Raw genomic sequence first — 13738 nt, 5'->3', positions numbered from 1 at the left:
AGCGTCAATTTGGCCAGTTCAATTTCAAAACCCTTCTTCTGATCAACTATTCGGGGATTGAACTGTGATACAAGGAGCATAGCTTCTTTGTCAACCCAGATAAATAATCACAACCATGATCACTTTCTTTCTGCATAATTCACAAAGGAGAATTAGTAACCAATTATGTCAATATATTAAATATACTACAAATTTTGCACTAAAACACAAGTATTTACATATAATTTTGACAAATCCCGAAATCTACAATTTTCAGGGAAACCCTAAATCAATAGCATGGAACCCGCTATCTCACATCAACCAATTCCAACTATGTCAATGTATTAAATATACTACAAATTTTGCAATAATTTGAGTTCCATGTTTATATAATTTTAACAAAACCCGTAATCCATAATTTTTAGGCAAACCCTAAATCAACAACATGGAACCCACTATCGTACAACAACCAATTCCAATGATGTCAATGTATTACATATACTACAAATTTTGCAATAAAACAGAAAAACATGTTTATATAATTTTGACAAAACTCGAAATTCACAATTTTCAGGCAAACCCTAAATCCCCCCCTTCTACCTCATAACAACCATATAAATTAATCCGCACAGAAATCGTAACTGCAAGATTACTAATTTTGAAATCCCTAATTCCATAATTAAATAAGATGATTTGTTTTATGCTTTTTGTACCTTGTATTTACCGCATCCAATAAATCTTCTACCAAGATTTTCCTTTGTCCATGAAATCATCATTGGTGATTCAATTTCGCATATGTATTTTGTACGCACAAGACTGCGAACTTCCCACCTACTGGTAGACATTGACTTCATCGTCCACGATGTCACTTGAAACCTTCTCCATCGTTGACGAGCCGGAAGGAATGACCACAATCTTCAAATGGTTTTGAGAGGTACAATTTACTCAAAGAATGGGTCGCAAAATTCTTGGGTTGGTCAACTGAGGCGTGAGGATAGGGACAACACTTAGGGTATTTTCCCAACCCAAATGACATCGTTTTGGTAATTAGATGGGTTAAGTTTTACGCGAGTCAATGGGATGGGTGAGGAGTTTTTAAAGTTTCCCATAAGGGCATTTTACGAAGTTCAAGTCAAAAAAACCCACGTGGACGGCACGTGATCGATTTTCCATCCAAACGAACAGGGCTAACTAACGAAGTGGCCACTTTGACACATGTCGATACTTTATTGGGCTACTTTAATACATTTTGAACATTGTGGGGCCAATTCGCAAACGACTATCAGTGTGGGGGCATTTTTATATTTTTTCCAAAATTCACAACAACCCAATAATGAAAAGCCATTCAAATTCACAAAGAAACATTAAAAACAAAAAAACAAGAGAAAATATATATATAAAATAAAAATAAAAAGTCCCCTCAGATAGCAGTCATTTAAAAAAAAAAAAAACTCATGAAGTTTAAAGTATGCTAAAGTGATACATCAAACTACCAAATTGTGCCAAAAATGTCACTTTTTTATTATATTCCTATAATACCCTTATTCTCTTAAAACTAAAATAAAAAATTAATAAAATAAAAAACAAAACTATTTTTCAAAAAAAAAAAAAAAAACTAAGGGGTGGATAAATGAAGAAAAAAACAAAGTTTTTTTTTTTTTTTTTTTTTTTTTTTTTTTCAGATAAATAAAAAATTAGTCATTGTAGTTGGCCTAAATTACAAATCGCTCGTACCATATAAAAAATATGGATAAATGCAAAATCAGACGTGGTCAGCAGCCACACTTTCCTTTTTTCTTTTATTTTAAAAAATTAATATTTTAGTTTTTTATTTTATTTCATTTTTTAAGAGAATAAGGGTATTATAGGAATATAATAAAAAAGTGGCATTTTTGACATACTTTAGTAGTTTGATGTATCACTTTAACACACTTTAAACTTTATAAGGATATTTTAAAAATGGTTGTTAGTTCAGAGAGCTTTTTTATATTTTTCTCAAAAAAAAAAAAAAAAAACCAATTTCAACAAATAAGTAAAAGGAAAAAATATAAAAAAAGTCCCACAAACTAACAGCGGTTTGCGATAGAGTTCCACAATGTTCAAAAGGTACTAAAGGAGCCCATCAAATAACCAAAGTACGTAAAAAATGCCACATATTTTTTTATATTCCTATAATACCCCTACTCTTTTAAAAACTAAATAAAATGAAAAATAAACTAAATTATTTTTTAAACAAAAAAAGGAAAGAAAAAAAACCCAAGGGGTGAATAAATACATTTTTTTTTTCGAATAAATAAAATATTAGTCACTATAGTTGGCTTAAATTACAAATCGTTCATGCGGTGTAAAAAAATATGGATAAATGCAAAATCAAACCATGTGGTTGGCTCGATTGGCATTCACGCCTTTCCTTTTATATATATATTTATTTATTTATTTATTTTAAATAATTAATTTTATAGTTTTTTATTTTTTTTACTTTATTAATTTTTTATTTTAGTTTTTAAAAGAATAAAGGTATTATAGGAATATAAAAAAAAAATGTGGCCTTTTTTTACACACTTTGATAGTTTGATGGACTACTTTAACACCTTTTGAACATTGTTGAGCTTTATGAATAGAGATTTTTGGCAGCCAAGCGTTAGACATCTGACCTTTTTTAAAAATAAAAAATAAAAATTGAAAAAAAGAGATATTAAAGGGGAATCCAAATTTGAGGTATTATCACTAAATTTGAGGTATTAGCATCAAATTTAGGATGATAAATTCCTTTTAGGTGATACCATCCTTAAAGGGTTAACCTTTCACCCCTAGGTTTTAGTTTTAAATCAAAAAATAAGTTTTGAGGCATTAAAAACTAAATATTAACTCATAAAAATTTAACAAAAAAAAAAAACAATTTTTTTTTATTATTATTATTTTCATATTTGTCATACGCTAGGTTGCCAAAATTTGGCAGCTGCATAGCAGGACTCGAGCTTTATCACAAGAGGAATGATACAACCCCAACTTGTGGCTAATTTTTTTCTTATTTTTTAATTTAAAAAAATAACAAAATTTTAAATTTTTTTTGAAGCAATAATTTTTTATTTTGATCCTTCTTTTATTTTGTATTTTTTTTGAAAAATTAAAATTGTATTTTTATTTTTTTAAAAAAAATACTAAATAAAAGAAGGATCAAAATAAAAATTATTCATTCAGAAACTTTTTAAATTTTTTATTTTGTTATTTTTTAAATTAAAAAATAAGGAAAAAAATTTCTGAAGCAAAATACTGTTTTTATTTTTTAAAACAAATACCAAAAAAAAGAATAACCAAAATAAAAATTATTACTTCCGAAACCTTTTTAATTTTGTTATCTTTTAAATTAAAAATAAGGCAAAAGACAGCATAAAGTTGGGCAGAATAATTAAACCTTTAACATTTTTCTTATCACAAACTGTCGCTAGTTTAGAGTGCTTTTTTATATTTTTCTTTTGAAAACTTCACGAGCTAAGAACTCATAGGGACGTTTGCCTTGGATGTCCACATGGGAATCCCTAGGTGATTGCCAAGACAAGGGAGCGACGAAGAGGGAAAAAGAGTGACTGGGAAGGAGTGAGAGGGGTGGAGAGAGGAAGTTAAACAATAAATATGTTTAGGTGATGGACAATAAAAAACCAAAAGGTAAGATTGATTTTCATTTAAAAAGTTTCTTACATTTCGCTACAATGATTGGCAATATTCTTACATTTTGCTACAACGAATCATTGTAGCCGAGAGTATTCACAATGAAAGAGTTAAATATTATTTTTATCTAAAATGATTAATTAAATTTATAAAAAACTCTTTAGAACATTCTTAATAGAGGAGCCAAATTATATTTTTATCTAAAATGGGTAATCAGATTTGTAAAAAGACCTTCACATTAGATCAGCCAAAAAAAAAATACAAAATAGATATTTTATTAGATTAGCAAAAAAAAAAAATGTTAGATATAACTGCACTTTTCTCATGAGCCATTTCATTTTTTTATTGTTTCTCACACATGTTTTCTCTTTTCCCAAAATTTTCTCTTGCTATTTCTCTTTCACATCTCTCTTTTTCCAAAATTCTCTCATACTATTTCTCTCTCCACATTTTTTTTTCCCAAAAAGTTGAAAAATAGGATATTTAGGAAAAAATACAATCCTTATAAAAAAATATAAAAAAATAATATTTAAATGGCATAGATAAAATATAGTTAATTAGATGTAAGAGACATTTAAAAATCAATTAGCTAAATTTGATAAAGTGAGTTTTGAGGAGTCATTTTGCATACAAATTTAGCTCCTCCATTGGAAATGCTCTTATATTGCATGGATTAGCCAAAAAAATGCAAAATGAATATTTGACTGGAAGAGCACAAATAAAAAATTAAAAATTAAAAATTAAAAAAAAAACTAAATATAGCAACACTTTTAAAGTGAGTAATTTTATTTTTTATTGTTTCTTTCACATGTTTTCTCTTTTTCCTAAAACTTTTCACTCTTTTTCCCAATAAAGAATAAAAAAATAATATTTAAATGATATAAATAAAAATATAGTTAATCGGATGTAGGGTTTTTAAAAATTCATTAACTAAACTAGATAAAGTGAGTTTTAATGAGTTATTTTGCATAAAAATTTGGCTCCTCTATTGTGAATGCTTATGGGTGTATTTTAACTAACTCAAATATAATGCATGTTTAGAGCATCCACAATGGCTTAATCATTCTTCATTTTTATCTAAAATGGCTAACCAAATTCATAAAAAAAATCCCCTCCATCCGGTTATGTAAAAAAAATGCAAAAGGCATTTTTAAGTCATTTGTGAACATTGCACCACAACATGGGGCATGAACAGTTCACGAATGCATTTATTTTTTTAATGCAATTTAATGCTCTCTTTCTTGGATTGAGATTCCCTCAAATTACTCAAAATTAGATATTCTTATGTTATGAAATTGTGACCCTTCATTTTAAATTCAATTGTCTATAATATCATTTAAACCTCGATAAAACAAAAATTAGCTTAAAATTAAAATTTAATGTCTTAGTTATACAAAAGTAGCTGGTATTTTATAGACCATTGGATTTAAAATGAAGGGCCACGATTTCGTAACGTGAGAATCTCTAATTTTGAGTAATTGGAGGGGATCTCAATCCCTCTTTCTTCCTCTTTCTTTCTTTAATTTTTTTTCTTCCTTCTCCTTTCATTTCTTTCTCTCTCTCTCTCCAATGAAGCCCTCATCTTATTGAAAAAAATTAGGATCATTTTTTTCTTTTTGTTAGTTTTGGGAGATATTGACAATTTTTGATAGTTTAGAGGGACATTGTCAACCAGGTTGGGAGTTTGAGAAATATCATGTACACTGTTAGATGCACCAAATTTAAATCATAGAGAAAAAGTACATTCTACCCCTAAAAATTTGAGCAAATTTTCAATCCGACCCGTAATGTTTTAATTTTTACAATGCACTCCACCAAAGTTTAAATTTTTTTCAATTCAGCCTATCCATTAGTTGCTGCCATCTTCTTAGCCGAAAATGTGATCACGTGACCAGCATGTAATCACTTAATCTTATTCGTTCCCCAAAATGCACCCACCCACATGCTTAACAAATTCTATAATTTCGTGTCGAGCTCAAGGGTCAATTCGTTTTTCATGATTGTGGAGTGTCCAAATTAATACAGGGTACGCTAATGAAAAATAAATAAAAAAGAAGACAACTCTTTTTTTTTTGTTGCAAAACTTTACTTTAAACTCCTGAAATATCATGCGTTTTGAGAAAATCTCCTAAATTTTAAAAACTCTTAATTTAACCCTTGAACTTTCAATTTGATTCAATTGACCCACTCCGTCAAATTCAGCTGTTAACTAAATGATTAAAAATACCAAATTACCATTCAATTTTTATTTTTATTTTAAAAAAAATTAATGATAAATTTAAAATTTTATAAAAAAAGTCATGAGCATAAAAATTATTTTATTACTTTTAATGTATAAAATCAGAGGATGTGATACATTGCATTAAATTGAAAGCATATAATGTAAAATTGAGAGTTTTTTTAAAAAAAAATTGAAGGGATTTTTTTAAAATATTGGCAGTTTAGAGATGTTAAGTGATTTTTTTTTTTTTTAAAAAAAAAAAATCAAGAAGTCAACTAATATAACAGAGAAGTCCTAGTCCTAGACCCCTAGTACAAGTCGGGATTGACGTAGAGTCGGTTCAAGGGCTGAGATTTTCTGAATTAAACCCTGTTGGGAAGAGAAACTACCACCGACCTATTCAAGAAAAACCAAACCTTGAAAGCGTTCCTGGTCTTTTCGATAATCTTTCTATATTTTCTCTCCCAAAAGAAAGCATCTCCAAAACGCGCGATTCCCATCGCTAGGGTTTGCGGGTTCAGTGGAAGAAAGGAAATCACTCTTCACTCTCCCAAAACTTACTGTAAGTTTTCCCTCCAAATTCTCTCTTCAATGCCTTCGATCTTCTGTTTTCCGTGCTCTTCTGTCCTGGGCCCTGGCATTGCTCTTCGTACGCTATTCTAGGGTTCGCGAAGAAGTTGTCTGTTTTGAGGAAAATTGTTCTTCGTGAAAATCTTTCGGATTGTTCATTTTTATTTTTATTATTTTTTAATTTTTATGAATTCTGCCCACATGACTTGGGAAGATTTATTATCTTTGTGGGAATTTAGATTTGTTAACACCTGGGTAGAAATGATATTTCTATTCAAGTGATTTGTGATTATAGAGTTAAGCTTGAACAATTTGGACTATTTGCATATATGCATTTTCATTTAGTGTCTGTTTAATATTTTGCTCCATGTGGATTTTTTTTTATTTGAATGTAGTGTACTTCAAATGAAAGAAATTCTTGTTTTCTCTCAGGTAATTTTATCACTCTGCTTGGAAAGAGGCCTGGCATAAGAGTATGGTGGAAGCAGACAGAGTCGAGGAGGACCTTGAATTTAAGTGGGGTAAAAAGAAAGGAGTTGGTGGGAAAAAGAAAGATTTTCAGTTTTATCAATCTTTTACCTATGATGGTGTGGAGTATGAACTTTATGATTGTGTTTATTTGTTGGCTGCTGGGGAATCTGAACCTCATATTGGTAAACTTATAAAAATATTGGAGAATCCTCTCAAGAAAAAGACAGTGAAGGTTCTATGGTTTTTCCGCCCTTGCGAGATGCTTAAGTATCCTGGAGTGGTTGTAGATACAGCCGAAAATGAATTATTTTTGGCTTCTGGCGAAGGTGCAGGCCTTGCAAATATGAATCCTTTGGTAATTGAATTCTGGAAAGATCTTAGCATTTATCTCTCTTTTTTCCAGCATATTCACTCTCTATTGCCTTTAGCTCTTCTATGACATAGCTGATTCTAGTGTTATTTTAGAAAAACGGTTGGCTTCTATATTAACTGATATTCTTCTTTAATTAACGGAGAAGCTTTTGGGGAAGGTGGATTTACTAGCAGCTTAACTCATTAGTAATTTGTTAATCTCGTATGTCTCTGCAGTTAATTTTTCGTTTTTCTGATGTGTCGTCACATTTCAACTAAATTAAAAACTATTTGAATTTTTAACATGTATTTATAATTTGACATTTGGTATTACAATGCTTAGAAGGCAATGACATATTTAGTGCGTTGGATTGTATTCAGTTGAAGTGAATCAGCTATTCCTAATAGTTTATACGATAAATCAGGAAGCGATTGCTGGAAAATGCAACGTTGTTTGCACATCAAAGGACAGTAGAAATCCACAACCCTCAGATGAAGAACTTCAAAAGGCTGACTTTATATTTTACCGTGGCTTTGACGTTAAAGACTTGAAAATCCTGGATAAAATAGAAGAAAAAGTAGCTGGGATTGAAGGTATAACTTTTTCTTTCTTTCTTTCTTTGTTATTTATTTTTTCCTTTTAATTCCTCGACAGTCCCTGTAGTTTCAAATTAGCTGTTTATTGTTCTATGGTTCAACCAGCCTCTTATTTGTTCATTGGTTTGTATTTTTGCAGTTAAATGTATGTTTAATAGACCGGGTCTTCAGAAGCCCGGTGTTCTGAATCTTGATTCTGACAAGAAAGGAGTTGGTGGAAATGCTGTAGCAGGTAATGAAACAGAGGTTCCTTCCAAGAGAAACCCATCTAAAGAGCACACAACTCTATCGACCAATAGAATTTCTGTTGATACTCTAGGGAAAGAACACGCTGATTCAAATGCTTCATTGGTTAAACGGAAAGCTTCACTTAGAGAAAACCCTGCATATAGTGTAGGTGTAGAAATAGGTGAAATGCCTCTGAATAACGATGAAATGGAGAATGTCTCCGTTGACCACACCAAATCAAGGTCTGAAGTTAGAGAAAATACAGACTCAAAAGCTTCTCTTGAGGAAAAAGCAAAATCTGCTAAGGATTGTGGTGATCTGGATGATAGGCCAGCTAAGAAGGCAAAAATTGAAGGTTCTATTAAAGTATCTGATGATAAGAATGAGAAGAATATGCAGAAGTTAAGTGTTGATTTGGATGGTAATGATCCAAAGGCTTTAGCAACCATAGCTGCTTCTGAAGAGAAGCCTACACTTAAGCTTGCAGAGGATTCTCAAGGGGCTGAAAAAGGGCCTTCTAAGGAGGTGCCTGATGAGAAAACAAAACATTCTAATGGGAAGTTGCTTGAAGCATCTCAAAGACAGTCTCCAGATGTGGACAAAAAAATGGATCACCAAATAATGGAAGTTGCCCGAAGAACAGATGTGGTAAGTATTTTCTTTAATAGGATCGTAGGTTGGATAGATTCTATTTTCCTACTAGATGTTTTGATTGATAAGCTATTTAGGGATAAGGTTATATCACTTGAATCGTCTTCTTCATATATACAAATTTTTTGTGTGCTTAGGAGTTCAGTAAATACATGGGTCTTGCCCATAGCCTTTGGATGCTTCAGGCAATATTATTTATGCCATTATAGTTTGTCAAGGGATGTGCTTATGGATGTCCTTTAGTGCCTGCTTTGTCGTTCTTTGTGTGAAAGTTCTATTCAAGATGAGATCCAGTTCTGACAATTCTTGGTTCCTACATGTTGACAGGATAGAAGCAAATGGTTTAGGGGACTTAAGTTAGTTATTATTTTTCCCTCCAATTGCATATTCTCAAATTTCATTTACTTAATAGTTTTGCTCATGAATCTCAATAAATTTCATATTTGTTGTAGACACGTTGGTTTCATTGTCATAATTCCATACCCCTCTCTCTGACAAGGAGCAGAGAAACAGGATTTAGTAAGCATTAGAATCTGAAGCCGTGACATGTTGGTTTCATTGTCATAATTCCATATCCCTCTCTCTGACAAGGAGCAGAGAAACAGGATTTAGTAAGCATTAGAATCTGAAGCCGTGACATGGATGACATTAATTGAATCTAGAGTGAGAAAGTTTAGACTAATCTATGAATTTTCTAACACATCGTAAGCCCTGGGAAGGAAGAATGAACACTGCTAATGAGCAAGGAACACTAGTTCTTCAAAATTTGAATCCGGTGTATACTTCAGCTGAAGTGGTGGTACGACTCATTCTGGAGCTTTGGTTTTTTATAGGTTAGGTCTTCATTCTGTGCTTGGCACTGTAATTAATGTAGGAAAAAGAAATATACACCTTCTAATGCAAGTCTCTTTCTTTACAAGAGACTGAGAGACTTCTTTCTTTTTCTTGGTCATATATTTTAAGCAAAATAAATTTACTTATCAAAAATATATTTTAAGCAAAATAAATTGTCTGTGTTTTTTTAATTTTTCCATCTTTTAGTTAAGGTGGCCAACTTCATAAATTGCTGTTGTTTTTCTTTTTACTCTATCTTGAAAATGTATTATCCTATCTGAATAATACTTAAACTATTTACCAGGATAGTGCTTGGAATGCCTTCCAGAAAAGTTGCACAGCAAAGATGATGCAGCGGTCTTCAATTTCTAGCACTCACGGTAAGAAAGATAACGACTATGTTTGTTAATGATTTTGAAAACTGTATTTTGTGTTTTGAGTTGAAATTGTTTTTGATATGACTTAAAGTTGAGAATTGTTTTCGATGGGGTTTACATTTGAAAAGTGTTTTTCTGTGGAGTCCACATAAGAAAATTGTTTTGTAAAATTTTTATAAGTGTTTTGACCTAAGGTGGCCGCACGCCCACCCCAAATAGGAGAATGGCTGGCCGCACGACTGCCTTTAATAGAGGAGAGGGGGTGGCTGCGTGGCTGCCTTTGACCTGATGGGGTGGCTGCCTTTGATCTGATGGGCTGGTTCACACGACCCTTTGTTCTGTTAAGGTGGTTGCGTAGCAACTTTTAACCTGGAGTGGCTGTGCAGGCACCTCTATCTTGTTGGGGTGGCTGTACGACTATTTCTATCTGGCTGGGGTTGCCGTGCGATTGATCCTAGAAAAAGTCAACCTCGACTACAAAAATATATAGACTTGGTGTTTCCAAGAACAAAAATACTTGCACTTTGTCTGAATTGGCGGATGTGATAATTGCAGCGGACGAGAACCTGAAAGATGAGGCTAGTATGCACGTGGCTCAAGCTTCTTCTAAGTTGAAAGGGGGGAAAAAGAAAATGGGAAACAAACGAGATGGCAAGCAAGTTGCTATTGGAGTGAATAAAGTGGGAAACAAAGTAGCAAAATATAAATTCAAAGGAAATTGTTACCATTGTGGCAAAGCAGGCCACTGGTTAAGAAATTGCCCAAACTATCTGGCTTTCAAACGCTAAGGTAAAGGCTCTTCCTTTTAGCTGAAATATGCTTAGCGGTGAATTTCACTAGTTTTTGTTGTGTGGATTCAAGTACACTAATCATGTCTACAATGTGATTGCAGGGGTTTAGAGACCATATAATTGAGAGAAAGGAAAATGTGCCCAATGCTTGAAGATGCAATGTAAATTTCAGTTTTGTTTTTGCTGGAAAAACATAAACAAAAACATAGAGTTAGGTGTGTAACTTTCTTCTAGAACTCACAAATAAGGATTTTTAGTAAGTGTTTTACAATGTATAGTGATGCCTCTCACGTACAGATTTGAAATAATTCAACGGTAGTGTTTTATTACAAGAACAAAACACATATGCCCACACAACCTAAATGCTACTTGAAGGAGAATACAAGAGAGAATTAAGAGAGATTGATAATTTCTAATTCTAAAATGATTGAATGAATAATCTAATGTTTTAACTTCCATCTCATGGGTTATTTATAACCAGCCAAGAGATATAACTCTTGATTATGGAAGTTACTAATTTCAAGAGATACAACTCTTGGTTTTATGTGGACCAACTCTACTGTGGGTATATGGAGTTCCAATTACTAACATCTCCCATTACACATAGTGAGCATGGGCTAACCGTACATCTCTCATATTGTTTCGTCTTTCTTATCAATCTCTGGCATTATTCATACTTGCAAATAGGTTGTGTGACCGTTGAGCACACCTGCAGAAAGATTGGGAGCATTACACTAAGTCTTATTAGAGACTAGCATAACATCCCTAAAAACAAAATAAGGTCTCGTTATGCCTTAGACTCATTTGGTCACATCGGATTAAACATATCAGATCGACTCATTTGGTCACATCGGATTAAACATCCTGAATCCCTCATGAATTTAATTTTTCATAAATATGTTAAACCCTTACTAACTGTAATGCATTCACGATTATGTCGCAACTTTCCAAAGCGACATAACATGTCGACTGAAAATTCTTGAAAGTCTGTCTTTAAGGGATGAGTCTTCATCTTCAAACGGAATTTTTCCGATAAAGGATTCAATACCCTTCTTAAAAGTTTTAAATTAAAGATTTTTAAGTTGCATGGGTGATCAAAAAAATTTTGGACTGTTTAAACAACTTTTTTTTTTTTTTCTAATTATTTGAATAAGTGAATCTCAACTCTCAAGCCAACTCTCTCGCATTTGCTTTGCTTTCAAAAAAGAAAAAAACAAAAAAAGAAAAAGGAATTTGAACCCATTTATCATCATAGCCATAGGCATGGGTGGTTAGGTTAGTATAGGCAATCTGAACAATGGGGAATCTTCTAATTAAAATCGTTTGGCAGAATGTCAACCTCACATAAGTACTTTGACTCAGTTTAAATTATTTTTCAATTAAAATAATTTTTTTTAATTTTTTTTTCACCAATTTCGTTTCTCCAACTCTCCCTCTCTTCTTTTCTCCATTTCCTCATACTCTCTCTCTCTTCTTTTCTCCATTAATTTTCAAAAACTCAAACCCAAAAAATCTTCAAAAAATCAAAAACCTAAATCAAAAAATCAAAAAATCAACCTGAAAAATCAAAAACCCAAACGTCAAACCCAACAAAACTTCAAAAACCCAAAAAATCTTCTTATCTTCTCTTCTCTTTTTTTTTTTTTTGCTTCTCTTCTCCTTTTCTTTTTCTTCTTCTTCGGCTTCTCTTCTTTTTCTCTTTACCTTTTCTTTTTCTTCTTCCCTCTAGAGGGAGCTGCTGTGCAAAAAGAAGAGGGAGATTGAGAGAGGAGAGAGAGAGTGTGGGGAAATAAAAGAAATTAAAGGAAAAGAATAAATAATATATAAGAAAAGGGAAAAAGTTGAATATTTCGCTCATTTTTTTAGTGACGTGACAACATTTAACAAGTCAGAAATTTCTGACATGCTATTTACACACGTCAAAAATTTCTGACGTGTTAAAATACCACGTCAGAACATGTTAGAAATTTCTAAAGTGGTATTTTTGGCCACATTAGAAAAATATTTTTTTGTCACGTCAGTAATTAGTGACATGGCAAAAAATTGTGTACTGTAGCCATGTCAGAAATAGATTTTTTTTTTTTTGTAGTGTTAGGAGACATTTAATTTTAACAGATGTCATATTTTGTGTTGAGCTACATATGTAGAATTTAATTTACAAAAACGAAATTTACTTTATTCTAAAAATTATTTAATGAACGAACTTAATTAGCAATATATTGGTTTTAAGTGAAGATGAAACTATGAGTTTAGCAACCGTTTTAAGAGTGCAATTAATGTAACTTTCCAATTTTCTCCTTCAATTCCTTTAAAGTCTTAATATCTTGAAATTTAATTACTTGTATTCATATTTACAGTAATCGGGGCCTTAATTAAAGAGTAGTTACTAACTTTTTTGTCATAAATAATTTTTTACCATAATTGAAGCCTTAATTAAAGATAATTGACTAACTTTTTATCATAATTAAGGCTCTAATTTTTTTTTTTTTTTTTTTTTTTAAAAAAAGGAAACATAATTATGCTATAGTTATTTGGGGCATGAGGCTGCCTAATTTGTCTAAGGATTGAGCCGACACTACCTTCTACTCTAATGCTAAGACAATATTACTAATGGATACTCTCGATTTCAAATGAAATGCAGATGATTATATTTCTGACCCTTTTATTTCAATTAAACATTTCACGTGTTGAACCCATCCTATTAAAAGAGAGTTTGAGCTTACACGTAAGGAAAAATGTTAAAATATTAATTAAATGATTAAATTTACTCTTACCAGCTTAAGCTTATGAGAAAAGTGGGATCGTGAATTTAATGGTTTAATTTATATATATGCTGTAAATAACAGGAGGCAAGTTTTCCTACTGCTTGGTGCCGACAACTTCCCAAAAGCAAATTGAGTTTTGGTAGTGATGCGGTGGTTTCTGGGTCTGGAGCCGTTTCTACTGGCTTGGGCCCAAAAAGGCCGGATATGCATTTCTACTTTCTAACATTGGAGGCA

At 31.8% G+C, this 13738-nt stretch overlaps 1 protein-coding gene across 1 annotated transcript; it reads left to right on the top strand.

Annotated features, from left to right (window-relative positions):
- The first annotated feature begins 6238 nt into the window (after positions 1 to 6238).
- LOC132190865 (uncharacterized) lies at positions 6239 to 11139 on the top strand. The gene is made up of 7 exons (XM_088519378.1): positions 6239 to 6431; positions 6872 to 7265; positions 7687 to 7855; positions 7998 to 8734; positions 9876 to 9951; positions 10504 to 10737; positions 10841 to 11139. Exons 2-6 carry the CDS (start codon positions 6915 to 6917, stop codon positions 10734 to 10736), a joined length of 1566 nt encoding a protein of 521 aa, XP_088375504.1. The 5' UTR covers positions 6239 to 6431; positions 6872 to 6914; the 3' UTR covers position 10737; positions 10841 to 11139.
- The last annotated feature ends 2599 nt before the right edge of the window (positions 11140 to 13738 follow it).

The sequence above is a fragment of the Corylus avellana genome, chromosome 9, assembly GCF_965113065.1.
Source record: "Corylus avellana chromosome 9, dhCorAvel1.hap1.2, whole genome shotgun sequence".
Taxonomy (NCBI): Eukaryota; Viridiplantae; Streptophyta; class Magnoliopsida; order Fagales; family Betulaceae; genus Corylus; species Corylus avellana.
Note: the sequence above shows the minus strand (reverse complement) of the source record. Positions and strands in the feature narration are given on the sequence as shown.